At 47.9% G+C, this 27658-nt stretch overlaps 8 protein-coding genes across 8 annotated transcripts; 7 read left to right on the plus strand and 1 right to left on the minus strand.

Moving 5' to 3' along the window:
* Window positions 1-2744: 2744 nt before the first annotated feature.
* Window positions 2745-3481, minus strand: N7520_008087 (Tvp18 family protein; the record flags this gene model as incomplete). The annotated part of the gene is made up of 4 exons (XM_057142021.1): window positions 2745-3045; window positions 3097-3192; window positions 3346-3361; window positions 3445-3481. The coding sequence occupies 4 exons, from the start codon at window positions 3479-3481 to the stop codon at window positions 2745-2747; spliced, it is 450 nt and encodes a 149-aa protein (XP_056996027.1).
* A 3488-nt stretch (window positions 3482-6969) lies between these two features.
* On the plus strand, window positions 6970-8388 carry atfA (bZIP transcription factor atfA; the record flags this gene model as incomplete). The annotated part of the gene is made up of 2 exons (XM_057142022.1): window positions 6970-8018; window positions 8079-8388. 2 exons carry the CDS (start codon window positions 6970-6972, stop codon window positions 8386-8388), a joined length of 1359 nt encoding a protein of 452 aa, XP_056996028.1.
* Window positions 8389-9534: 1146 nt separating this feature from the next.
* Window positions 9535-12649, plus strand: N7520_008089 (tubulin gamma complex associated family protein; the record flags this gene model as incomplete). Its single annotated transcript, XM_057142023.1, has 2 exons — window positions 9535-10759; window positions 10818-12649. The coding sequence occupies 2 exons, from the start codon at window positions 9535-9537 to the stop codon at window positions 12647-12649; spliced, it is 3057 nt and encodes a 1018-aa protein (XP_056996029.1).
* Window positions 12650-13032: 383 nt separating this feature from the next.
* On the plus strand, window positions 13033-14454 carry N7520_008090 (WKF domain-containing protein; the record flags this gene model as incomplete). Its single annotated transcript, XM_057142024.1, has 1 exon — window positions 13033-14454. One exon carries the CDS (start codon window positions 13033-13035, stop codon window positions 14452-14454), a length of 1422 nt encoding a protein of 473 aa, XP_056996030.1.
* A 486-nt stretch (window positions 14455-14940) lies between these two features.
* Window positions 14941-15997, plus strand: prs2 (proteasome core particle subunit alpha 1; the record flags this gene model as incomplete). Its single annotated transcript, XM_057142025.1, has 5 exons — window positions 14941-14947; window positions 15023-15085; window positions 15191-15285; window positions 15343-15555; window positions 15614-15997. 5 exons carry the CDS (start codon window positions 14941-14943, stop codon window positions 15995-15997), a joined length of 762 nt encoding a protein of 253 aa, XP_056996031.1.
* Window positions 15998-17356: 1359 nt separating this feature from the next.
* Window positions 17357-18016, plus strand: N7520_008092 (uncharacterized protein; the record flags this gene model as incomplete). Its single annotated transcript, XM_057142026.1, has 3 exons — window positions 17357-17369; window positions 17444-17675; window positions 17728-18016. The coding sequence occupies 3 exons, from the start codon at window positions 17357-17359 to the stop codon at window positions 18014-18016; spliced, it is 534 nt and encodes a 177-aa protein (XP_056996032.1).
* A 4007-nt stretch (window positions 18017-22023) lies between these two features.
* N7520_008093 (glycoside hydrolase family 18 protein) lies at window positions 22024-23512 on the plus strand (the record flags this gene model as incomplete). The annotated part of the gene is made up of 6 exons (XM_057142027.1): window positions 22024-22053; window positions 22157-22257; window positions 22307-22560; window positions 22615-22644; window positions 22699-22748; window positions 22799-23512. 6 exons carry the CDS (start codon window positions 22024-22026, stop codon window positions 23510-23512), a joined length of 1179 nt encoding a protein of 392 aa, XP_056996033.1.
* Window positions 23513-25479: 1967 nt separating this feature from the next.
* On the plus strand, window positions 25480-27582 carry ace2 (putative C2H2 transcription factor (Swi5); the record flags this gene model as incomplete). Its single annotated transcript, XM_057142028.1, has 2 exons — window positions 25480-26038; window positions 26090-27582. The coding sequence occupies 2 exons, from the start codon at window positions 25480-25482 to the stop codon at window positions 27580-27582; spliced, it is 2052 nt and encodes a 683-aa protein (XP_056996034.1).
* Window positions 27583-27658: the final 76 nt, after the last annotated feature.

Genomic DNA, 27658 nt, shown 5'->3' on the forward strand with positions numbered 1-27658 from the left:
ATATCTACCCATTCGTTGGGGGGAATCAGACGAGTAACCTAGGAAGTCACTTGGGTAAGGTCTAAGCTCCACTCTCAACCGTACCTAGCTTTACAGTAATTGCGATAAATACCGTCATGACCTTGTATGACACGAGGGCCTGGAACTCGATTATTCCGATCTGGTTCCTGGGTACAAGCTAGCAAGGTTGGGAGTATTCCCGGGTGGCTTGAGGGGTCATGCCTCAGTCTGTGAATCTATGGAGTTTCAGTATTTGCGGCGCTGCCTAGGCACTAGCTAAGTGAATGGGAATCAGGGTGATCAAGCTGAGTAATATTTCAAGGCCGCGAATTCAATATACAGCTGTAAAAATTGCGATTAGTTGTATATAGTGCTAGCTTAAAGAATATGTGGTTGCAATGTCACCGAATCAGGGCCTTTCACTTGCAGTATCATCTATGTGATTTCATGTAGAAGCACCATCGAACCTTGCAGATACTTCTCATGAGATTACCTTATGCTGAGTCTTTTTTGTATGTATATCCTGGCTTTCGGGATGTGATGTCACTTAGCAGTACATTTGCGAAGTATCCCAGGAGGGTGTTATTCTTCTCGCCTATGCTCACAAGCTCTGGGATTAGGTTGAGCTGTATTGACCCTTCGCCAATATATTCGGAACAACCACTCAAGTGCTTCAGTTGGTCTTTCGGGCTTCTTGCTAGTTCTTGAAATGGATCACCTTTCTCTGACATTGTATTGACTGCAAGCTTCTTTTTTCCGTTTGTTATGCTGTAGAGATTCTAAACTTGCCCAACACCGTAGACACACATTTAATTGCCGCTGTCTATTAACCTGGGCTTTAAAATGTTTGTTTTTATGTCTTTTTGCAAGACTCACCAGCACCTATATCTAGGTTGTTCGCGGTCTATTTGCCATATGCTATAATTTCCATCCCCTCCAGACTCCATCCATCTCTTCTGTCATTTTAAATCGCGGCTCCTTTGGCATTTTCACTTGATTAAGTTCATCCAAGACTGAACCTTAGAGAAAGCCTGCACAAAAAAAAGTCGGGCCGATACCACACTCTAAGAGCTACCATCGAACTTCAGCCTCGTTGAACCTCCACCCTAAGCTACCTCTTCGATGACGGACCCTCTTACAAAATCTCATTACTAGTACGTATCTTAGCTATTCTCGGTCCATTTGTCGGAATAATATAAAACATTATTCTCTTGGCTGTCTTGGCCCTGTTTACCACATGAATGATGCGGCTCTGTGACTTACTTTCGCACATTTTCGGCTGAGGCGTTTATCCGGGTGAAGGAGGAGAAATAGAACATCCAAAATAGCAGAAATTGAAGAGCGGATGCTAAGATCCATAGGAAGGACGCGGATAAGGTTGTCTCTATGGTGCGCGAGTGTGACGCGCTTGACACTTTAGATGCGAAGTAGCGGCTTGAGCTTGGGCTTCCAAGGTTGCAATGCTCTATGTAGCCACTACTAGTAGAGGGTGAAGGGTCGTGAGATGGATTTTGAGAATAATGCTTCATTTAGGTAATTGATATGCTTCAATGTTGACACCGATATGATGTAAAGAATGCATACATACAACCAGAGTTATCTTAAGAAATATTAAAATAAGAAAAGCAGCGTGATCTTGGAACTCAGGTTGGTGCTTATTGAGAACAGGAAAAATAAAAAGACAAAAAGAGATGATAAGAGTGGGATTTGAACCCACGCCTACAAACGTAGACCAGGAAATGATGTCAAGGTGGACCTTAACCTGGCGCCTTAGACCAACTCGGCCATCTTACCATTCGATGTATAACGGATAGATTTTTAATTATATGATCCTACAACATTCAGCTTTACAAACGGCCAAACTTGAAGTGTTGATGCATGATCAACTTTCTGACTCAAAGGATGTTTAGATTAATTATGCATATCTATGAGCGGGCCAGGCTTCAATTTTACGCACATTTCAATACCTGCCAAGAAGCTTCTAGCTACAGACTTAAAAAACTTTCAAATCTCAAGGCTTGCTCGATCGATGACGGAAATTCATTTTAATATATATCTTGACCTGTGCTCCACATATCAAACAACGAGCGTTTCACCCTCAGTTTCATTCCTAGGTTCCTTGGTATATATGTGAATGTATGTGGAAAGTCAATTGTATTTCCTATGAAGTGGATATCGTGAGACACGAAACAGCACTTGAGCATTGGCACTGGGAAGATTATTGAAAATTCACTGAGACCCACATGCGTAGATGAACCTAGGAATTCAAGCGTTGATTGATGTCCAAAATCTCGGCGTTAGTCAAGCCACACATTTCAGCAGAAACTACTGGTCGAGTTTATCGCGTTACAAGATAGCCTAGGTGGCTGACACAAGACACGAAAAAGCATGCAGACACCTGAGCAGTAGTTGCTGGTATTATTTCAGGTATAATCAAGTGCAAATAATTAAGTCATAAGAGCCGGCGCAGACCCTAACAATACAAGAAACAGTTCAAATATGTCCGTGGCGAAGAGTTCAAAGTGCCAGATAGGCTCGCCCCGAACTAGAAACATACAAGTACAGGGCAGGTAAACAGCAAGGTCATGGCGCATTCCAATGCAAGTCGCCCGAAGGCCTTTTGAATGATTTCGCATCAAGCATCTCATCATTTCACGCAGATCCTTGAGCCCCAATGGTTATGATAGCCCGTACACCCCGGAGTCGAAGGAAGCAGCGCGATATCAATTCGGAAACCAAGCTCATTAAACAATCATCTGTACAACACCCTGGCCACCCAAGGTCTTGCTACCAACAAACTCCTGGTTCCTCAGACCGGCAAATGCGTAGAAGAGTGCGGCAATGATGAGGACAACAGCCACGGCGATCAAACTGGAAGCGCCGGTGCAGAGACTGGCCCACTGGATGCCGCTCAGGACGAGGTACATGGCAGCTCGCATCCAGTTTGTCGTGAAACGGCGGATAAAGGCATCGAATGTAGAGGACGTGGGGCAGATGCGGAGGAGCCAGGGAACTTCAATAAAGAGGATGACGAAGGTCGATGCACTGTCGCATGGTTAATTTGTATTTTCACTCGGAAAGGACATCCGGGCTTACAGGCAAAGAACGGAAAAGATGATCCGCACGACATGAACGGTGAAAATGTTGGCAATTCCAAGCGCCAGGCAAAGAATCATACCCAACACGCCGGTCCTAGTAGAGTATTATCAGCCAACGCTCTTACGCAGACGGAGATTTCGTGGCAGTGAAGTGCGCCAGAGGCCTTTCGCGGCCTAGCGCATGGATCCGTTATAAAATCAGGAGTCAAGGGGGTTTCGGGCAACAATAAGGGTCGAGGATACTAACCATTGTCCGTAGATACCTAGAGAAGAACGAGGTTAGCAGGGTCAGGGAATCCAGTGGGAGCTGATCGACAAAGCCGCCGCATCAGCACAAGGTACATACTGAAATTTCGCGAGCGGAATTCCTCGGCAAGAGTCATGATGGGCAGAGAGGTGACAAAAATTCGCAGCGACCGAAAAAAGACTTGAAATTGAGATCACAGGTAGACGTGGCGGTTTTCACTTAGTAAAGAGAGGTTTAAATGCCCAAACGTACACGCGGCTGATTAGCCACGGCGGCAGGCGGTCAATCACTGAAACGGAAACAAAACAAAGAGTTAATGTCGATCAGGTACCAACGGTCCCAAAGCAACGAGGATCTGTGAGAATAAATATAAAGTAGGTCTAACGGTCTTGCTTGTACATATAAAAAAAGGGACTTGTATCATCTGTTTTATCCCCCTTTTTAGGCAGACATCAATTTATTTGGTCTGAGACAAGGCCACTTAGGCTACCATGTATCAATTCCATTTCACATCACAAATGGAGTCCATACCTGCTCTGAATATAATTTCCTGAATTTCCGTCTCCAGAGTTCAAAGATATCATTATTATTCCAACGGTAAAAGTACGTGCAATAGCTATCGAAATATACCCTCGGTAGGCACTACCCCCAGGACTCTTTGACTGTTTAATGAGAATCGAAATGGAGAACTACAACATTCCAGACAGGTAGTGCTTTGAGACTTTGAGTGAGTGCACCGGACAGAGGCAAAATGACCATCTGCTTGCAAGAGCTACCTGCACAAAAAAACATCATGACAAAAAAGCAATGACAAGAGTGGGATTTGAACCCACGCCCCGAAAACGAGATACGGAAATCTGGATCAGGTGAACCTGAACCGTACGCCTTGGACCAACTCGGCCATCTTGCCTATTTACATGGAAACTTCTCCAGATTGACAATATGAGGATAACCATAAAAAATGCTAATTTCTGTGCAGCGATATCAACCTTAACTTTTTTGTTCATCTCAAAAGAACGATAAGACATTCGCCTTCGGAGTTGGGTCTGGGTGCTACATATCGATATGCCCTTTCTAGGGCAATGGTATCGGCGGAGCCTTAAACTCCCCAAACTCGAACATTGATACGTTTCTATCAACCAAAATAGGATGACCATCCTGGTGGAACTTCCAATATTTTACTTATTGCTCAGGCAGCTACATCATATTTGATAAATTTGCAACGGAAACTTCTAAATCGAAATGAGGGTACGGTGGTTGTAGATTCTGCGCCGTAGAGACAGTTGCATCTGATAAAATCGGACACTAACCCAGCCTACTGCGAGAGAAAAAGTTATATTTATCCATCGATAGGGAAAATTCGCGGTTTTCGTTAAAGTAAATATCAGCACACACCAAGAATACAAAAGCGCGATAGATCGATCTACTGTAACCTGTTCGTCAGGGACTCGTCTGTGACCTAGATGATGATCAACTATCGAGAGAATTGAGACCAAGTCTTCAATAGATTATAGATGAATTTCATGCATACCGCGACCCTTGCGAAACGGGCTGGAAGATCCATGGATGCACTAGACTAAATAGGGTCAGTTCTGTGATGGGCTAGCCCAGCTATCCTTATCAGGTATGCGCCACCGATATCGAACTTTGTATACCCCAGACCCCAGACTTGATATGGTTCTTTATCCCTCATACTCCTTATTGGGATAATGCAGGAATACCAATCGATCAGATCTTATCTTGCATTGTTTCCGCCATGATAGTGGAGGATCGAGATTGTACATGGTTTCATCGGCCCCCCAACATAGCGCACAACCCTCTGGAGGGCCAATTCTGGCCTATGTCGTAATTGATGCCAGTTGGCATATCTGATGAGTGGTGGGTTGATACCTGTTCTTTTATCTATAAATTACATTCCAGCATATACTAGTGCTTTGTTATCGCTTGAACTGTCGCGTATTAATCTAGACCCGGTTCACAGGCCACGCACGTCATCCCGTACTTTGTGGACCGGGGGCTATTCACGTGAATTGCGTCATCGAACGGATTCAGGTTAGTGCGCCAGGTCACCATAAGTTGACCTCCATTGACCCTCAACTAGCCACTCAGCATCTTGCATTCCGGTGTCCGAGTTCCAACCTCCCGTCTGTGCATAGATCTGACTGGCTGACACTCCATACATCTGGACCCCACTCGGCTGCTCCAACACCCGGGACACATTCCTGTCGTCGTCATCGTGAAATCATACATCCCCCTGTCACCTCAGATGTTGTGTATTATATTTCTAGTGATGGATTTAAATCTTACATTTGGTCTATGGTAGGGAGAAACTTCCATACCAGACATGGGGGATGCTTTGCCCCGTGGATACACTATCGTTGCCGATCCTGAATTGTTAAGTTACCAAAAAAAATCGTATGAAAAATTTTTCGTCATGTTGCCAGTGCCCCCATTTAGCCCGGAACGACTGTAGAATCCGCTTCCGAGCCTATATGCTATCTCTTATTGGTTGAATACACGGTACCGGGCCCACTTAACCTCTCCAGGTTCGACAACTAGACATGCGAGGGTCCATTGTGACCTTTTTTTTTTGCTTATCTTTTTCCCCAGCGTATGGATTCATCTTGACTTGTGAATAAAATGTGTATTTTCTATTGTATGAATGAAGATCGTAAACCGATGCAGTATCTGGAAAGAGAGCCAAATAGGAAAAGAAAAAAGGGTTAAAACCTCAACTTGCATGCGCAATCAGTCCAGACTCTCGGGGTCAAGGCTATTCCCCAACCTCCAACTGGTTTTTTTCTTTCTTTTCGCCTTCTCCCCCCCTTTACCGGCTTCGGCTATAAAACAGATTTTAGTAACATCGGTTACATCGGGTTTACCGTACCATCCTCATTTAAAATGCGTGGGGTTATTATAAATCAGTAACATCAACCCTGTTTGTGATAGGTGTATGGTATTATGGTAATACGACGGTATTGATGGGGAAGGCCCGTAAATTTCCATGTTACTTAATGTTTTCTCTCCCCTAAAATTGTCGTCATTCCCCCCTCTACGTCACTTCTCTCTTTCTCTTCTTCTCATCGGGTCAGCCTGCAAGCCACGCAGTGATCTTTTGTCTCTTTTCGTGTGCGCTTGACTACAGAAAGCAACTTGACATTTTTTATTTTCAAGTATGTCTGCTGCCGTCGCGCCCAGTACGACCACCATCAGAAACACATTGTCCAATATGGACTCGAAGAAAAATTCCAAAGAAGGTTCGTCGAATATCTGATGAGGCGCGCGTGTCCCCTTATGTGTCGTACCCCTTCTGCAACAACATTTGATATTCCCCTTCCTATCTTTATAAATGGGTGGGCACCGAAAGGATGAGCCAGAAAAGAAGAGAAAAAAGGAAAAAGATGAATACGAAGGAATTATTATAGCCGAATATAATAATTACTCTTTCTTTTCTTGGTAATCCGCCACCTGGAGTTACTTTAACTCAACTTCCCCCCTCTGCCGTTTGGATGATCTCACAACTGGCGTCATCGATCTTCCACACTTCTTCCACACAATGAAGGGCCCTCGTTTTCGACATCCCTCTGGTACCTTTATCGCGCGCGTCATCGTCTATCCTCATACATGCTGACTCGCCTTCCAGACTCTCAGTCTTCAGGGAAGGACCAAAAGCCCGATACCCAAACCTCGCTGGCGCCACCACGACGCCCAGCCGGAGCCGCCCCTAGTGATACCCCGGATTACTTCAACTCCGTTCACAACCCTTTCTCACTGGAGCCCAACCCGTTTGAGCAGTCGTTCAGCAGCAATCCCGGCGACACTCCCGGCAAGTCGCTGCTGCCGCCCGTCGCGTCCCTCACCTCCCCGGCCTTGCCTGGTGCAAGCTCTGCCGGTGGATATAACTGGTCCAACTCCCTGCGCTCAGGGCCCTTGAGCCCCGCCATGCTTCCCGGTCCCACTGGATCTAACGATTATTTCGACAGTATTGGCAGAGGCTTCCCAACTCCCAACGAATCGTCACTCCGCACTGGTCTGACCCCGGGTGGTGGTGGGTCGATGTTCCCGGCCCCCAGCCCTAACTCGCAAGCCCTACTTCAGCAACTTCAAAACGGCGGTGCCACACCGTCTACGATTGAGTTCCACCGCACTGCGTTGGCCGCCCGGAAGAACAGCGCAAATGGTCAAGGCAATGACCAAGACCCGACCTCGAACCCGACAATGGACACTAAGCCTCAGCCCTCGGCTGATCAATTCACCCAGCACGATGCTGCAGATGCCGCCAACGGTCTCTTTATGCTCGCCAAAGGTGGTCAGGCCAATAACATGCAAGCGAACCCGAATATGCAGAATGAGAGCCGCGCTGCTCGGCGCGTATCGTCAAACACGAACGGTACTAGTGGCCGTGAGATGAGCGGTGAAGGGTCGGAGCAAGAGCCTTCCAGGCCCGCTGGTAAGGGCAAGGGCAAGAAGAATGCTCCCAAGGCGGCTTCGGCTGCCAACAACCGGCGGAAGGCCGAAGATTCTGGCAAGGGACCAAATAAGAAGATGAAACCAAGCAGTGTCGAGCCACCGTCGGATCTTGATTCAGATGATGAAGACATGAAGAAGTTCTCGGGAGATCCTAAGAAGATGACAGACGAAGAAAAGAGACGTAACTTCCTGGAGCGCAACCGGTATGTCTATGTCGAAATTCCAAATCTACATCTGACTATTAGTACTGACTTTTTTTTCAGTGTCGCTGCCTTGAAATGTCGTCAACGGAAGAAGCAGTGGCTGGCCAACCTGCAGGCTAAGGTTGAGCTTTTCACCACTGAGAATGATGCTTTGACCGCTACCGTTACTCAACTCCGCGAGGAGATTGTGAATCTCAAGACCCTTCTCCTCGCCCACAAGGACTGTCCCGTTTCCCAGGCTCAAGGACTTGGCCCTCTTATGATGAATGGCATGTCAACTGGGTATGAACACCACGGATATGCCATGCCCGGACAGATGGGTATGCCGCCAGGTGCCCCGATTCCTACCCAGGGCATGCGACGGGCGTGAGACCAATAATTATAATGTCTCTAGCTCGTCAGTTTTTCCCTTTTCTTCTACTTCCCTTGGTCAACCGCCAAGGCAAAATTTAAGCCATTTGCTTAGATACGACGACCCGCCTTTTCCCTTGGGCGAGGGTACTTACCCAAAATGTTTTTTTTCCCTATTATTTCGGCCATGGCTTCGCCGAAACTTTGGCATGGGCAGGTGTTAACGATGCACATGATTCAAAAATTGGACGTGCTGATTCTGGTGGTCTCGAACGAATGAATTCCTTAGTCTGTGGAGGGCGCGTCTTTCCGGCGTCTTGAGATTTTTATGGCTGCTTTAAGGTTGTTCTTATGGCTCATGTTACTCCCCTGGTTTCCTCTCCCGTTGTACTTTCTGACATCCCCTTTTCTTTTCTTTTAATTTTTATCTCCGAGGGTCTTTGGGGGAGAACCTTTTACTCTTTCGCTTGTCTAATATTTGGAGGACCCGCGGGTGCATGTGTTTTTGAATCGGGTTTGCTTGAGATACACGATTTTTGGGTGGCGTTTGGGTGGGTTTGTCCTATGATTGTTTCACTAGTTTCCTTGAATGGATTGCCGGAGCAATTGAACTAACTATCGCTTTGCAATTAACCTTCAAATGTATAGTAGTATAATCAAGTTCCTTCGCAATCGTAGACAACTGCAATTAGCTAGAATACTTCAGAGTCTAGCCCCGAGGTATTTACCTCGGTAATACCTTAAGTCGCTACACTATTAGCTACTTCCATATGCACCCTTCCATTGAACTAGCCAGTCACACGCAAAAAGCACGAGTACCCTAGTAGTGGAGGGTTCGACTCCGAGTCGGTACTTTGTGGATATGTTGATAATTGATAAGAGACGCGTTCGGGCAAACAACCCAAACATCGGAAACACCAAACCCACTCCGCATGGCAATGTCGACCAGATGCGTTTTCTCAAGTCAATTCCAAAACATAACTTCTCTCTTTCAGTTCAACTGGGTTCGAGCAGATAAAATCTCCCAAGTATCTGCATTGGACTTGTAACGCGTCGCCCAAACTCTTTAACACCTCAATCCCCGAGCGAACCTGAACCCCAAACCCGCCCAATTCCACCAACTCACGACAATAACCCCCCATTCAGCGGGGGAAAGGGCAGGAATATGTCGACCTCGACCCGACAACCTACCCGCCCGCGCCGCATAGATGATGCTCTCTCCCAACTAGTCGACTCCCTGACCCCCGCGCTCCCCATCACCACTCTTCAAAACGATGATTACTCCGACGCTGACGAAGCGCTCGCAGCCGCCGAAGAACGCCGTCACAACGCCTACCTTGAGCGTGCCTGGTGCATCATTGACACCCACACTGCCTCAAACACTGCGGATGGTGGCTCTCCATCAGGCCGTCGGGGTAGTGCCGCGGGAACAGAAAACGTCAACAATGCCGCAGATCTGATCAAGCGCAAACTGCGGCGCGAAAACACAAGCCCAGAGCTGGCCGTGAAATTCTCGAATATGTACTCTAAGCTCCTGACACAACCTGTTCTATCACAAAAGTGGGGCATCCTGTACCTCTTGTATAAGTTATCTGACGAAAATGAGTTTGCGGCTGAACAAGGCGGCGAGCGGAGTCGCAGTCCACTTATGGATGATGGCAATTTGCAGAATATGCTTGGTCGGGGCACTCGGCCCAGACGTGGGACTGGTTCTCGCCCGTTTGACTCGGAGGATGACGAGGGTCCTGCCGTTAGTTCATCTGCGTCACAACGTGTGCCGTTGTCGTCTAAACCGGAGCGCCAGAGCTCTTTGCGTCGGGACTGGGAACGGGATGAGCGCGGCAGTCGTGGGGCGAGCAGTTTTGAGGCGGGTATGACTGACCGGGAAGGCGATGAGCGTATGGATGCGCCGTCTCGACCTTCTACGGCGACGCCAGCGGCTCAACCTCGGGCTCCAGATGGGTTTGAACATGGGCTTTTGCGCGACCTACCTTTCAATCTACAAGGATTGTCTTCGACAAACCTGCAGTTCCAGTCCGCTTCCATTTTGAAGTTGCCGGCTAATATACCGGCTCCAATTGTATCTTTGCTCAACTCTTTGGCTGAGCCTTGTCTTCTTTATAAAGGGCTGTCTACCTTTGTGGAAAGCACAGAGGGTGGATTGGTGAACCAGAGCCTACGGGCTGCTATTGCCACCGAGTTGCGGTCTTATCTTAGTTTGGTTGCGACCCTAGAAGCGGAGATCCGACAGGCGCTTACTGCCATTGGGAATGCAACTGAGCCTAAAGGCGTCCGGAAGGGTGGAGTTACTCTGAAGAGATGTGTTGTCTGGACCAGGGATGCCACAATGGCGCTCCGCCTGATGAGCCTTATTGTGGAAGAAGCTCGAGGTAAGTGACTGGCTCAATGAGTGCTAATTATGTGATCTTCATGCTGATAACAATGCAGATAAGAAAGGAGGCCAATTGATATCCTTGATCCATGGATTTTCTTCATCCCATGGCGACCCGTTTGTGTGCGCCTTTGCAGAGAAGCTTCTGGTGCATGTCACACAACCGTTTTATGATATGCTTCGGTCATGGATTTACGACGGTGAACTCTCTGACCCATATGAAGAATTCTTTGTTGCGGAAGGAAAAGGAAAGCCTGATGAGGACCCCCGCCGCATTGCAACTAGTGTCTGGGAAACAAAGTATGTCTTGGATGAGAAAATGCTACCTTCAATCATTACCGAAGAATTTGCGAACAAGGTCTTCCTAATTGGAAAGTCTTTGAACTTTATCCGATATGCTTGCGGTGATTCTGCATGGGTGGAGGCATATTCCAAGGAAGCTTCGAAAGAGCTGAAATATGGTGATACAGCCACTCTGGAGATATCCATCGATGAGGCCTATAAGACCACTATGGCGCGCCTCATCCATCTCATGGATAATAAATTCAAGCTCTTCGATCATTTGCAGGCTTTGAAGAAGTATTTGCTTTTAGGACAAGGTGACTTCATTGCGCTACTGATGGAGTCTCTAGCCTCGAACTTGGACCGCCCTGCAAATTCTCAGTACCGCCATACTCTCACCGCACAACTGGAACACGCCATCCGCGCCTCGAATGCGCAGTATGACTCGCCGGATGTGCTCCGCCGGTTGGATGCACGAATGCTTGAACTTAGCCATGGCGAGATCGGTTGGGACTGCTTCACCCTCGAATACAAGATTGACGCACCGGTTGACGTCGTAATCACCCCATACGGATCAACGCAATATCTGAAAGTTTTCAACTTCCTCTGGCGCGTGAAGCGAGTCGAGTTCGCCCTCAACAGTACCTGGCGCCGTTGCATGACCGGTGCACGAGGTGTACTTGCTCACGTCGACGATAAAGTTGGGCCAGATTGGAAACGCGCACGATGCGTTACTGCCGAAATGATCCACTTCGTCTGCCAACTCCAGTACTATATCCTGTTCGAGGTCATCGAGTCCAGTTGGGACACGCTGCAGGCGGCCATATCCAAACCAGACTGTACTCTTGATGATCTCATCATGGCGCACAAAGAATACCTCAACTCCATCACACACAAGGGTCTTCTCGGCTCTGCCTCTCCACGCTATGGTTCTTCTACCTCTACCTCCGCCAAGCAACCCGAAGAAAGCTTTCTCTCCCAGCTCCATCATATACTCAAGATCATGCTCTCTTATAAGGATGCCGTCGACGGTCTTTACTCTTTCTCTGTCGCAGAATTCACCCGCCGTCAGGAACTAAACGCTAAAATCGAAACTCGCACTGCGCAGGGCCGCTGGGGCGTCACAGACCGTGACCTCCTACCCCGTCGTACAAATAGTCGTGGCGGCACTTCCATGGCCTCAACACCTAGCCTTCGACCCTCCAGTTCGGGTCTAGACGGATTCGAGACTCCATTCTCTCTCTCCGCGCAAGATTCTACAGCCGATGACCACATGCTCGCGTCTCTACGTGTGCGGCTTCGGGATCTCTCTGCAGATTTCCGCTCGCGCCTGAACATCTTGCTCGGTGACCTTGCCTACCAGCCTGATGTGGATATGCGTTTCTTGGGTGTCGTCATGAACTTCAATGATGTGTACGAGCCTATAAAACGACGACGGGCTACAGGTCCTAGCTCTAAGGAGAAGGAAAGAGAGCGGGAGCGTGCAAAGCGGAAAGCAGCCGCCGCTCAAGCTACGGGCTCGGGTACTGAAGGGAATAGTATTCCGCGAGAAATGCGGAGGGAACGAAAAGATATCCCGGAACAAGGTGCTAATGGGGTCGCATGAAGCTATGCTCACTGGTTGTAAGAGAGAATATAATAGTGTAAGGGCCTATTAATGTGAGACGAATCTATTATATTGATCACTGTAATCGAAACTAGTACACCTTTCATCTGTTATGAGTCGAAACTGTCGTATCTACTACAGCTCGGGTACGTAGTACAGCAATCTTATCAAAGACCGCCTTAGTCTCGTCCGGCAGAAAAAAAAGTCAACTCCGCCTCCATCGTAGAATCAAATCTTCTCAACCATTAGGCCCTCAGGAAAGAACCTGAAAGCCTTTTCAAAATTACACTACTCACAATTGATCCAATCACAATTGTGGGACGTCCAAATCGAATCTTTGTTTAGGTGTCTGCGCCGCAGAACCTATCATTCAACCACCCACTATGGCAAAGACAAAAGACCTTAACTCCAAGCCAAAACACACCAAAGAGAGCGTCGACGAAGACGTACAGATGTCCGAACAGTCGACACCAAAGAAGAGCGCCGACAAGGACAAGAAGAAACGCAAGAAATCTGAGGAATCGGAGGAAGTGACGAAGAGCAAGAAGCGGAGGCATAGCAACGAAGCTGAAGATGAAGCCGATGCAGTGAAGGAGGAGCCCACAAAGAAAAAGAAGAAGGAGAAGAAGGAGAAGAAGGACAAGAAGAGAGTCTCATTTGGACCGGGGACCAAGATTGAAGACGGAGACGGAGATGAGAGCGACGCCGACAATGAAGCCGACGCCGAAGCCGAATCAAAAGTTGAAAGCAATGACAACGACTCCGACTCCGATAGCAGTGAAACTGTAACCAACACGAACTCATCACGGCAATTGCAATCCGAAAATGAGAAAGCTTTAGAGGAGATGCGCAAGCGCAAGCGCGAGAAGAAGAAGGCAAAGAAGAACAAGGACGGTTCCTCAGCCCCTGCATCATCGTCCTCTTCGGCACAACATTTTCATGAATCGCCTATCATGTCTTATCTGAGCCACTACCACCATGATCGTGCAACGTGGAAGTTCCAGAAGAACCGGGAGACGAACCTGTTCAAGCACCTCTACTCCGAGGAACATGTTCCTTCTCGTTATAACATTGCGCTTTTGTCGTATCTGAAGGGATTGAAGGGTGACGCTGCGAAGGCGAGATTGAGTCAGGGTGCAGTTCAGGTTCTGAAGGCTGATATCGAAGCTGGGCAGAAGGATGGGAAGGACGAGGATCCCGAGTTCCAGAAGGCTGTTGATATGTTCCGGGACGCTTTGGCTGATGCTGGTCCAGAGCTGAATTGCCCCGGGTCAGTGGAGGGACTGAAAGCGGTTGCGAAGAAGCGTCTTGAGAAGAGAGCGCGGGCTGAGCTTGTCTTCTATGCTGTGTCCGAGGAACTATTCGACATTGTGAAGTCCGTTCCTAAGAAGATGCCTGTTAAGGTGGTTCCGGTGGCCAAGAAGAGAAAGAACCGTACTGCTGTTGTCGATATCTCGAGCAGTGAGAGCGATAGTGATGATGAGACTTCCAGCTCTGGCAGTGATAGCGACGATGACTCCTCTGACTCGGACAGTGATGAGGACCAGCCGGCTGCTCCCAAGAGCCAACCCAAGGCTGCGGAGAAAACCCCTACCCGTGCTTTTGCTCCTGCTCCTGCCCCTGCTCCTGGTCCCTCTTCCAGAGCCAAGGATGCGGCAAGCAGGAAGGAGAAGAAGGCCGCCATGAGGAAGGAGAAGAAGCTGGCGCCTCCGCCCGCGCCTGCTCCAAGCAAGAACAAGAAGAAGCAGAAGCGTAAGATCAGAACTACTGAGATTGAAATCTCGAGTAGTGAGGATAGCGACTAAGGTTTTGGGATGAAATTTCGATTTATGGCATGTATTAGAAAAGATATCCAGCCGTTTGTACAGCGATCAATCAAAAGATGAATACTTGGATGTGATTTGTATACCTGACTATGTCATTCCAAAGTCTTAAAAACCATTGGACAGCGCCCCAGTGCTATGTAAAGACGATGACTTCGCTTCATCAAGCTCTAGTAGAATTGAAACAAGTGAAACATACAATTCCATTTGTGCTAATGCCATCGGAATTATTCAAGCTTGAGCAGGGTTTGGATGAACATGAACATATTCGTCTTATACTGCGCACTTGGCGGTAGCAATATGGTTGGACAAAGGCGGTGAGGCTCAAGCTCAAGCTCTCGTTCAAGCTTAGGCACCGCTGGCACGCGTCACTGTCAATTCCCTTTCCATCCATCTCGCTTCTTTCCTCCCCATTTTGACCATCTCTTCTCTTCTCTACCGCAATAAAAGGATTCATATACCGTCGCCATGTCCGGTACGTCTTTCTCAGCTCCTAACGCTGACCCAGCCCCATGACCTCAACCCCGACTGACCTTCTTCTCCGCATCAGGAAGCGCAGGTTACGATAGACATATCACCATCTTCTCCGACCAGGGTCGATTGTACCAAGTCGGTACGTACTTAACACTCTCTACGAATTCCCTGGCTTCGCTTGGCCCCGCGAAGTGGCGATGCTCCGTCATGCTCACGGACCACTGACAATCGATCTGCGCTGTAGAATATGCATTCAAGGCCATTACCTCTGCCAACATCACCTCCATCGGTGTGAGAGGAAAGGATTGTGCTGTCGTGCTGTCGCAGAAGAAAGTTGCTGTAAGTCATTACTTGGTCCATCAGCATCAGCAAACATACTGATATCCCATTCATTAGGACAAACTCATCGACCCTTCCTCTGTTTCACATGTCTTCAAGATCTCGCCCTCTGTGGGTTGCGTTATGACCGGCTCCATAGCAGATGCTCGGGCGTCCGTTGATCGTGCCCGTGGAGAGGCTGCCGAATTCCGGTACAAGTTCGGATATGAGATGCCCTGTGACGTCCTGGCGAAGCGATTGGCGAATATCAACCAGGTCTACACACAAAGAGTAGGTGTCCTTGTTCATCCTCCCTCGAGCTGTTACTGATCTGTGTCTCTTCATCCAGGCTTACATGCGGCCACTCGGTGTGGCTACGACCTTGATCTCCGTCGACGATGAGAAGGGCCCCCAGCTGTACAAGTGTGACCCGGCCGGTTACTTTGTTGGATACAAGGCGACTGCATCTGGTCCCAAGCAACAGGAGGCGCTGAACCACCTGGAGAAGAAGTTGAAGAACAAGGATGCGGCACCGGGTACCTGGGAGGAAGTGGTGGAGCTGGGCATTACTGCACTCAGCAATGTGCTGAGCGTTGACTTCAAGAAGCACGAGCTGGAGGTGGGAATTGTTGGTGGTCCCGCGGCAGATGGCGAGGGTACAACTACAGCGTTCCGTGCTCTAACGGAGGAGGAGATTGACGAACGGCTGCAGGCCATCGCAGAGAAGGACTAAGCAGACCAATTGCTGAATTGCAACCTTTGCATATTGGGTAGCAGTATGATGGACCAAATAGGTACAAGGATCCAGGTGTGTTATTGTGATATTCATTTTCTATTTTAGAAAGAACGACGAATGAATCTACTCCATTGAACTTTCTGTGGTCTCAATTTTCTTGTTTTTTCGATGGTCGTCTGCAAGGCATGGGTTTCGGCTGTGTTTCGCACCACGCACTACCAGGATCCTCTTTTCTGCAAGTACGATGACGCTCGGCTATGAATATGCGCTTGGGTTAGCGCGTCAAGGACAATCATGGGCGGGGCAACCTGAAAATACGGGATAACTTTGCCACCTCCAGTTTGATGGATCATATAGAATTACATATCAGTATATCATTGTTCTATACATTATCAAGGTAAGGGGGGAAGAGTCTTTCTCGATTCTCGAATAGTTTCAGCTTCTCAGCTGCCCCATCGACGCCACATGTGGCTCGGCCACAACCGTGGCTTGACCAGCCCTTCAATCAAAGCTGAACTGCTGTGTCATAGTAGGATGATGTGTTGTTCTTTTTTTCTTTTTCTTCTCCCTATCAAACAATTCACAGGTTCCTGGCTAATACAGTACGTTGATCAGGGGTCCCCACGAGCGGACTCGGATGCACCGAAAAGTACACCAATCAAGGTCAACAATCACTACTAGAGAGAGGCACATCAACCGCACAGAAACCTAATCTATGTTCTTGAGTCTCCACTTTGACGCTCATGCTCGCACTAGAAGCGCCCCATTTTCCTCAAAACTACTTTTCTTCTCTGACTCCAAAAATATCCACAAACGTTCTAGGTTGGGATCTAGAGATGGGTCCATGGGTCCCTGTTTTTCCCTTTACCCGTTGACGGTTTCTCGGGAGCTATCGTCGGTGGCCCGGTCCACCTGCATTTCCCAGCTGTGCTTGACTTCCGCGATACTCCTCATTTGGCTTTCTTCACCGTCTATTGGTGCAGCCGTATCTGTTCGTCGGTGATCCTACTGACGTTCGTCTCCGCTGTCATGGAACCGTAACTCCTTTTGGGATTTTTATTTTTTGGATTTTTATTGGGCATTTCCTTTTCTTTATGGGTCTAGTTTGAGATCCAGTGCTGTCATGGTATGGGGTTCTGGGATGACGCTGCTCTCATTCCTATAAAAGACTCGGATCCTCGCCACTTCTCTATAAATTCATCAGACTTGTTCACTTTACTTTCTTATACTCTACGTTCATTCTTCTCTTTCATTGATCTTTTTATCTTGGTGACATTCTCTTCGAGCTTCTTCTTGTCCCATCTTTTCTAGATCTACATCTACTATTTCTTATAATCAAGACACTCACGAATCTCAATGGCGGACGGACGTAAGTAATGATCACTTTGAAGGTCCAATTGGACTTGAATCTCCCATTAGGATGCTAACATTCATTGGGAACAGTCAACCAGGCCCGCGCAGTGCGAGTGGCCGAACTCATTAACGACTACCGCACTCTCTTGCTGCACATCTCTCAACAGAATGTCGATGTACACCCTGACGATCAATACGAAGAAGGATATACCGTTCTTCGTGAATGCCATACCGCTGCCCAGCGGTTAGTGTCCGCCAACTACCACCCATGTCCGATGACGGGCCAAGGCAATGCCGAGACAGAGAAAGTCGAACTACAAAGGTAAGTGGCCCTTTTTCCATGAACAGTCTGATTCAATTCTGACATACATCAGAGTTATCATTGATAGCTGTGCTCGCCGATTCCAAGCACACAAGATCTACCTCCGAGCCGCCGCCGCTCGACGATGGGCCATGACTCGTGAAACTACCCTCCGAGGCGCACGCCCAACACCAGCACATACCGCCGCCCTAAAAACGATCCACGACTCACTGCAGCGGGATCTGGCGCGCATCACCGATCAACACGTTATCGCTGACCTTCGAGCCGCCGACCAGCGGGCAGGCCACTGGCTTGAGGATGATCCGTCCTTGGATGTTATCCGGCGCTGGATTGGGCGGTAATGCCCATGTATATGACTATGACTATGAGTATGACGCATTGGTGTCAGCTATGAGGTCTCGAGGAGACACTGTATTAATCTCCAAGCTGAGAATGTTCTAATGGGTACGAAGTATGCGAGGACACTGGTTTTTGGTTTTTGGTTTTTGATTCTTTCTATTTTCCTATACTTTGTTTGCAGCGCTGGTCGCTGTGGTTGTTTGGGATTAACGAAACAACCCAATGTGACACAAAAAAAGAGAAAAGGGTCAGTCAACGTTTCCCAGGCATGACGAAGATATCCCCAGTTGTTTTGGGGGGTTTTGTTTATGATTTATTGGATTTGATGGTGATTTATTCCATTCTTTTGGCGTTTCTAAGTATACTCATTTTGAAGAATCTTGCATCAGAAATCTCCAAGTATCTACAATTGACTTTTCCTTTCATATTTCAATTTCAAAATACTGCTACTCGTATAAACCCGACAGATATACCGATAGTGACCAAACCCTCAGGGGGAGTGGACAGAACCATACTATGGCATCATCAGCTCGTTATTCCATTCTCCACAGTTGTGAGCCAGACCCGTCGGGCACCCATTAAACAGAGTACGTGTAGAGTAACAATCCACTTCTCCTAACTGCAGGGAAATAAAATTAGAATTATAAATAATTGAATAAAAATCTGCCGAACTAGTGCTTTCTACAGATACAGATCCAGAGGCTAGGGATGACTTGCAACTTCCCCCCACTGGAAGTTAAGGGCCCATAAGATCCACTACAGGAATTGGCCCTGGGCTGATAATGCGATTGGTCATATCGCGTAGACGGAGATCCGGACACCTGGGCCGCGAGGCAGACATACCAGCTGAAAAATATCACTGTGACTTAAATGAATCATACTAAAAGAACAAGAATTGAAATAATGCCAAGTGTTTTTATGGATCAAGAACCGATTGGTCGCTATGGAACTCGACAATTTAGCAGCGCACGCTCCAACGCTATTCGGCGTCTCTGTGAGAAAGAACGACCAACCAAAATAGAAAATCGGGCTATGCAACTATGAATCTTCAACTAGTATCTACTAGTCTGTAAGTACTACATTGTCCTTGAGTATATAAATAAGATTGAAGTGCTCAATTGAACGTTGGGAAATTATGGAACCATCCGAGAAAATAGATAAAAAAAGTTAAGGAAAAGACAAGATCTATGGTATTGCAGACCGTTTTGGCGCTTCCACCATGAACTTTACGTAGCTATGACAGGATGTTATTAAAATTCAGAGACGGCTGATCTAAGTGGATCCGGGGCTAAGGCATTAGTCTGGTGAGCGCTATACCAATCAGTGATCAGATCGGGCGCGTGTCGGCTGAAGTTCAGCTGAAGTTGGTTTGGGAATGAAAAATCTGCATGTATCTGCACCTGGGGCCTTGTTATTTGGGTTTCTTAAAAATTTGATTTTTCGTTGATTAACCTTATACTTAGTCAAATAGTGGATACAGATTCCTTCCCCGACACTTCTGGATTGCACTAGTGCTGGTTTCAGCTGCCTGAGGTCTTCAACGTGATCGTCATTTCAACGGCCCAAAAGGTGGAGCTCGTTCGATTTTTAATTTGGTTTATTTTTATTTTTTGTCGGGTCACTCTTTCGAGGTCGTTTCACTAATGCCATGTGTCCCGGGTGTCTGCATGATTCAGGTTTTTTGACTTTCTAGTGGATGCTATTATTTAGCGCCATGCTGACCGATACGACTTCCAATATTGCTGGCGTGATGTCGGGCATTCTATTTGAATATTTGAAGTCATCCAGGTTCGGGAAATAGAAAACATCAATTTCGTTCTTTCAAGTATACCAGCATGAGCATCATCTTGGCCAAACATATGAAAGTTAATGATTGCTATAAGACCCGGTGATAGAACCAATAGAAATCAAACCCTGGCAGCGACTCCGTGCACGTGAACATGTGGACGTGTAGGACCTTCCAGAATTTTGAAGGTTCCCGACTCACTGATGAGCAGCAAGGGCTGCTGGTAACATGCATATCATATGCCGTTATCATCTACCTACCTAGGTGCTCAGCTATGTAGATTTTCTTTTACCATACCGGCCCATCATAACAGATCTTGCCGGGACAAATTTTATGTTGATGTAGGTACCTACATGTACCCAGACCTGGGCATTGGGGGGGGTGTAAAAAATGGTCTACATACATGATAGTGCACTACATATGTAGGTAAACTTCGAAGGTTTGGAGATATATATTTCCGAGATACACCGCGAGTGGACATTTGAACACGACCTCGAGAGGATAATAAGTTAAAATTAGCGGTAATGGCTTCAATACACGGATCGAAATAACATCCAAATTTTGAAGCCAATTTAAACCTAAACATCATGATGAATCGCCAGTGAGTCTTGCTGCGGGATACGGTCGATCCCTGCTGCAAGCGTGTGATGTGGAACTTGAAAAGCACTGTATAAGTCGAAAACAAGCTTACAAATCTCAACAAGGTCCCTTGGGACAGCGGTTACTCCGTTCGGTTTTGATCCGAAAGATCGCCGGTTCGACCCCGGCAGGGACCTTTACCTTTTGCCGTTTCTTTTTTTTCCCTCTTCATTTTTTTCTTTCCTATTCAAGCATTTTTTTTATTTTTATTCCTCAAATGGTTCTTTCATTCATCTCGGCACAGCTGTCATCATTTACAAAACTGATTTTCGAAATAACCAGGAACATAAAAACAAGCGGAATACTTGAACAAGGCTGACAGACCATCTGTACCTGTTAAATGTAAATTACATGCATTGCGTGCCGATATATACACACACTGACTCTCCGACCAAGAGGCTGCATGTGCATGTGTTTAATTGGCACTTACGCTACATTAGTGGAGCTCTATGGTCAAACTATATAGTAGGCTCGTCAACTCGATGAATGGTCGGTTTAGATGCTACTAGCCGCACGTTTTCGGTAGTTTATGAATCATTTATTAAGTCTTCCTTCTTAGATCTATGCGCCGCATCCTGAACCGAATGCAGCTTCAAGGTCACTGGCAACCCAAAGACATCCTTTCCAAGAGGATTCTCGAGCAGTGATCATTTGATAAGTAAACCGTGTACAGAAAATGTCAAGCGTCAATACTCATAAACCCCCCATCTGGCCTGTCGTACGACTCTACTCAGCAGCATTACCAAGAATCCCTGGAGGGTTTTATTCGCAACACCTATATATATATATCAGGCACGCCCGGACATTTTGTCGCCCATGCAACTAAAATCCAATGACCCTCCACATCTAAATGTATAAGCCCCCATGACTGCGAGATATATCTATCTCCAGGCCTGATGGCCCGAATCTAGAAGGAGAGCCTATCTAGGTATGGTTAGCATCCTCCGTGATTGCTCCTTATAGCTGTCACAGGCCACAAGATGCCCATAAATGACCCGTATAGCGAAGATAGGAAACAGATACCCAGAAGATGCATCAATCCAACCAATCAATTGATAATCAAAAACATGAAACAGCAGCATGACTCGTGCAGTTCCACAGAGGCCATGTGCAGATGGACAAGTCATGGTACATACCGATTCTCAATTTCGCGATTGTCCTATAAAAAAGTGGATAACAGCTCTATGATATCGTCCTCCACTTCGAGCCCAGTATTCAATTACTGAAAAGTGATGCACAGCCTCCAGTGAAACTTGTTTGCAGATCATATTTTCAGCCACAGGTACGGCCATTCCCCAGCCACATACACAGCCACAAGCCTGTGCACAAGTGGCGTTGTTATTTATATCCCAGGCTCATTAATCCGCCAATAGTCAGGCTACGACATTAGGCGCCCCTCAATTCATACCTTGAAAATATCAACATAGTGCTTACCTGCCTACAATCGACTTTCATCTAGTTTAAAATTTGGCAAGTGTGGCTCTTCGTCGCTCGCCCATTGTATATCTCACCGCGTTTGTGGTACTCGTGGCTGCCCTTGTACAATATTCCAACCTCACTTGTACGACCCCGCCTGTACCAACCATGAGATCCGTTGCTTATTTTGTCAACTGGGTATGTAAATTTTCTGATACAATGAGCTATTCAATCTTGATAATGCTACCCTATGACATTTGTGGATGTTGCTGTTGACGATCATGTGCTGACCACCACAAAGGCCATCTATGGTCGCAACCACAATCCCCAGGACCTGCCCGCGGATAAATTGACTCATGTTCTCTACGCATTCGCCAATATTAACCCGGAAACTGGTGAAGTGTATGTGTTTCCAAAACTGACCGCCAGGTGCAATGCTAAACTGGTATAGATTCTTGACCGACAGCTGGTCTGATGCCGAGAAGCATTATCCCAGTGACTCGTGGAATGACTCGGGTAGCAATGTTTACGGATGTATCAAGCAACTGTATCTCCTGAAGAAACAGAACCGCAACCTGAAGGTCCTGCTGTCCATCGGTGGCTGGACCTATTCGTCCAACTTCGCTCAGCCTGCCAGCTCTCCTGAGGGTCGGGCTAAATTCGCCGAGACTGCGACCCGGCTTGTTCTTGACCTGGGATTCGATGGTATGTTAGATTTCCCAGTACCACAACAAAGCAAATCACTAATCATCTGCACAGGAATTGATATTGATTGGGAGTACCCTCAAAGTAAGACTGACTAGCTCCGACTCGTCTATACATAATGCTGATGACTATAACCAGACGATGACCAGGCGCAGAATATGGTTGAGTTGCTTCAAGCCTGTCGACAGGTATGATTTCTCACTTCCATTTGATCCCACCCACCACTGACAGGAACCAGCACCTCGACCAAGCTGCCGGTGCAAGCCGTAAATTCTACCTTACAATCGCCTGCCCCGCTGGCCCAAGCAATTTCAACCGCCTGAGACTATCTGAAATGAATGAATATCTTGATTTCTTCAATCTGATGGCATACGACTATGCCGGCAGCTGGGACTCAAATGCGGGTCACCAAGCAAACATCTACCCAAACTGTAGCGATCCAAGTTCAACACCATTCTCCACCCAGGTCGCAGTTGACCACTACATCAACTCCGGTGTTCCTAGCGACAAGATAGTGTTGGGCATGCCGTTGTACGGCCGCGCGTTCACCAACACCGACGGACCGGGCAAGCCATTCAACGGCGTGGGTGAGGGAAGTTGGGAGAATGGCGTTTGGGACTACAAGGCGTTGCCGCGACCTGGGGCGCAGGAGATGCTCGTTCAGGATATCGGGGCCTCGTGGTGCTATGATAGCACGTCACGCACGATGGTGTCGTATGACGACCCGCCTACGAGTCGACTGAAGGCCGAGTATGTGAAACAGAAACAGCTGGGTGGTGGTATGTGGTGGGAGAGTAGTGGTGATAAGGGGGGTAAGACTGCGAATGCTGCTGATGGGAGCTTGATTGGTACATTTGTCGATGCCCTTGGTGGAACCGGGGCTCTGGAGCATTTGGAAAATGCGCTCAGCTACCCCGAGAGCAAGTATGATAACCTGAAGAACGGAATGTGAATGCATGGCCATTAAGCTGGTGGGTTGCATTCCCGTTTCAACACAATATGTATTACCACCCTGAATAATTTTACTTCTTTCTTTTTGCTCTACTTGAACTCTACATGTAATCAAGATTGGCAGAGCCGACATTTTTGTAAGATTTTTTCTTAGTATTGACACAAGTGTGTATAACCAATATCCACCGGAAATCGTGATCTCATCCTAGCTATGCTCGAATTCAACAATGAACACCGGTCAGACAAAGTCCATTTACTTGGACTCGTCGAAGACGTAGGTCAGGTGGCACTTGCCGCAGTACTGGCGGTTGTGCATGGCAGCCATGAAGACACCGGCACCGCACTGGAAAGAAGTTAGCACTTGACTCGTGAAATCCAGAACCAGTGAAACATACCTCGGGAGCGGGGCACTCGCGGCGAAGACGCTCGATCTTTCCATCACCGTCAACCTTGTAGTACTTGAGGATGGCGAGCTTGGTCTTCTTGTGCTTGTGCTTGATCTTCTTGGGGGTGGTGTAAACCTTCTTCTTGCGCTTCTTACCACCACCACGCAGGCGGAGCACGAGGTGGAGGGTGGACTCCTTCTGGATGTTGTAGTCCGAAAGGGTACGGCCGTCCTCGAGCTGCTTGCCAGCGAAGATCAGACGCTGCTGGTCTGGGGGAATACCCTCCTTGTCTGTAAAGCGGGGATGTCAGAATTTTGCCACACTGTCGCATGGATGATGTTGGAGGGGTTGTTCGTACCCTGGATCTTGGACTTGACATTGTCAATGGTGTCGGAGGACTCAACCTCGAGGGTGATAGTCTTGCCCGTGAGGGTCTTAACGAAGATCTGCATCTTGAAGGCCTGCGATACGGTTAGTTTGGACGGTTCGAGTTTTTGACCTGAATATGCGCAGGTAAGGCAGTGAATCAGATACAGTATGCGCAAGGCTACATCTTGATTTGGACACTGAAATGCTTATGCTGCAGGGTTCATCAACTTACCTCGACAAGTTGTCTTCCTTAACCTTGCAAGAAAGAAGAAATTCAAGGTGGGTGGGACTCGGTTGGATGTTAAAATCGTTGTGTGATCACATGACGGTTCCACTGCTTTTTGTAGACTAGTGCGAAAAAAGCGGAATAAGATTTCTGCCGTCAAGGGCTTGTCGATAAGGATCACATGATAATGTAAACTGTTGTATCCACCGATTGTAGCCTCAGGCAAACAATGACATCTTCCCTGCATCAGCGGCCCTTTAGCCCCCCCAGTGTCGACCCAAGATCCGATCGACTATCAAAGTTGCCCAATCAGGGACATTCCCATGGCGACGGCCACAGGAGGGCCAACCCCTTCACTAGGGACACAGTGATGGAGATCCTCCTCGCAGCGGCCATTCGGGCCCTTGCAGAGGAGTGGAAAAGAAGTCAGGGTTGGATAGAAAATCAAAGAATTATTGTATAGATACGATCTCGGTCAATGCCTAAATTGAATCTAACAAAAGATTGCAGGATCCGCAGGGCGGGGAGTGGATCCCATGCTCGTCACACTCGCTGGTTTCCCAGACTCCCGACAGTGTGCGTTGCTATGCCAACCACAGGTTGTTGATAGTGAACCGTGGGCTGGATTGATAGATCTTCAGCTCTTCTGGCCCGCTTCAAAGGTTCCCTTTATTGGCTTTGGTTTCTACATTTGTCTCCAGTTTTCCTCTCGTGTTACCTTTTATTTATCTCTTTGAGGAGGATTGAACTTCATCAAGCACTACTAGCAACACTATACTAGCTTGTTGAGGCTCTAAAAAAACCACTTTCTTTTCTTTTTTGATTTGCGATTACGTTTTATTGTTCACAGACTAACACTGCGATAGGAAACGTGGATTGAATACGAGTGGCTTGGTAGATATGATCTCCACCTCGTCGATATTACACGGTCACCGTCGCCAAATATCAACTCCCGGTTTCGAAGTCGCTGGACCCGTGATGGCCAACATGCCACCCCGCCGAACACATCGCCGCGGTCAAACTGTGGACTACGGCTCCTTTGGTCCACAGTCAATTCTTGACCGACGATGCGCGACAAACAAGGTCACTCAACTTCGGGACTTTTTTAACGAAAAAGCAGGTTTCTCACGACAAATGCCTACCGAGCAGTTTGCGCCTATGCCTCAACATGATCAGCGCTTCATTTCGTCGGGTCTCCCCACACTACCAGAACAATATCAATCAGCATACATGTGGAACCCGGAGGAGCTTCAGAATATGTACACAGCAGGTAGCTCTGCCACTTTTCCCTCTTCAATTGCTCCCGCTCTTGCACGATCTGCAAGTGACAACCCTACCTCCAACTCGGCTATGAAACAAACCATGTACCGCATGCAAGAAGAGAGTCAACAACATTCTCAAGCCCGGGAGCAGAAGCGCTGGGGATCTTTCCCTCAGCAATTTCAGTCAAGGATGTATAAAGATCAGGCCAATGGCTACGATCAAACTATGCAGCTCTCTGTTCAACCAGAGAGGATCTCTCCTAAGATCAATCCCTACCTTTCATGTATGGTTCGATCTATGTCTGAATATCTCCTACAATACTAACGGCTAGTAGATACATCCCCCATCACCCCCGATGCCACCCCCATGAAGGGTTCTTTTGATTTATCCATGTATACCAATGACCAGACCCCTAGCAAGCCCCAGAGTTTTTCTCACCCCCGGACACCTATGACTGCTGAAATGCAAAGAACCCAATCTCTCGAAGAAATGTCCGGAGAAAACGCCGTCCACCTGACTCAGATGCCATCACCTGCAACTTCTGTCGCCGACCATGCCGAGCTAGCTGCTATGCCATCCCCCGTTCCTTGTGGAGTGTCACCTTACAAGATTAGCGTGCCTCCTACACCCTCAGCTAGCAGGGGCCGTAAGCGTGCCTTATCTCCCGCGTCATCATGTGGCCAATCCGAGGAAGACATGCCTGTCGAAATTGATGAGTTCGACCTCGACGCCCGCGTCAAAGCATCTGTGAAGGAAAGTTCGGTATCCAGTGATGAGATCGCTCAGTATATCTCCGGCCCGGACCCTAAAGACAACAAATGGGTCTGCACTTTCTCCGGCTGCCACTGTCGTTTTGGTCGCAAAGAGAACATCAAGTCCCACGTCCAGACCCACCTCAATGACCGTCAGTATGTATGTGACCGATGTGGAAAAGATTTCGTTCGTGGACACGACCTCAAGCGTCATCTGAAGACCCACTCCGGAAAGAAGCCCTTCGCCTGTGCTTGTGGTGCTAGCTTTGCCCGTCAAGATGCTCTCACCCGACACCGCCAACGTGACATGTGTGTTGGAGGCTTCACCGGGTTTGTTCCGAAAACCACCAAGCGCGGCCGCCCACCAAAGAAGAGCCGTCCCGATATTGAAACCCGTCAGATCAAGTCTACTCGTACCCGTCAACGCGTTGCTCAACAGTCCGCCCCCGTTATGCAGATGAAGATTGAGAGCAATATGCTCAACGAACAGCCAATGTTCAACTCCCCCAACTATGCCCCGTCTACTTCTATGTCAGAATTCACTCCGCCAACTTCCCCTGGTGCTGGTATCGGCCGCGATTCACCCATCCCGTCAAGTATTCCGATGAACACCCAGCAGTTCGAGGACGACATGCTTCCCTTGCCCCTGTCCCCACCTCAGATGGCCCACACCCGATATGCTCGCGCCATGGAACAATTCGATGCCAACAACTCAGCCTCCTCTCGTGACTGCTTGTATAGTGATCCTCTCTCCCCCTACGACATGTCCTCACCGCACTCTGCGCCAACCCTCGCAGGGTCGACAGTGGGCTCTGAGATTGATGTCTTCATCTCCCAGGACCCCACTGAGCAGTTGCAACAAGAATTCAAGATGGAGGACTTTGGATCCATCAGCTCTCAAAGCTACAACCTCCCAAGTAGCTATGCCTACGTGGACACTGCAGAATTTGGCATCGGCTCCGGAATGTACTCCGACGCCCCTGGAAAGACTATCTCTGGTTTCAGCGCTCTCGAAATGGACCCCTACTCCGACCAGATCGATTCCCTTTCCAGTGAATTCCTGGTCGACCCTTGAGCGCTGATCATATCCACTGACTTGGCTGTACCACCACTACGCGAGTACTATATCTCGCACCACCTGGCGTTTCATT

Source organism: Penicillium odoratum, assembly GCF_028828045.1.
Source record: "Penicillium odoratum strain IBT 22623 chromosome Unknown utg000005l_segment0_segment0, whole genome shotgun sequence".
In the NCBI taxonomy this organism is placed as follows: domain Eukaryota; kingdom Fungi; phylum Ascomycota; class Eurotiomycetes; order Eurotiales; family Aspergillaceae; genus Penicillium; species Penicillium odoratum.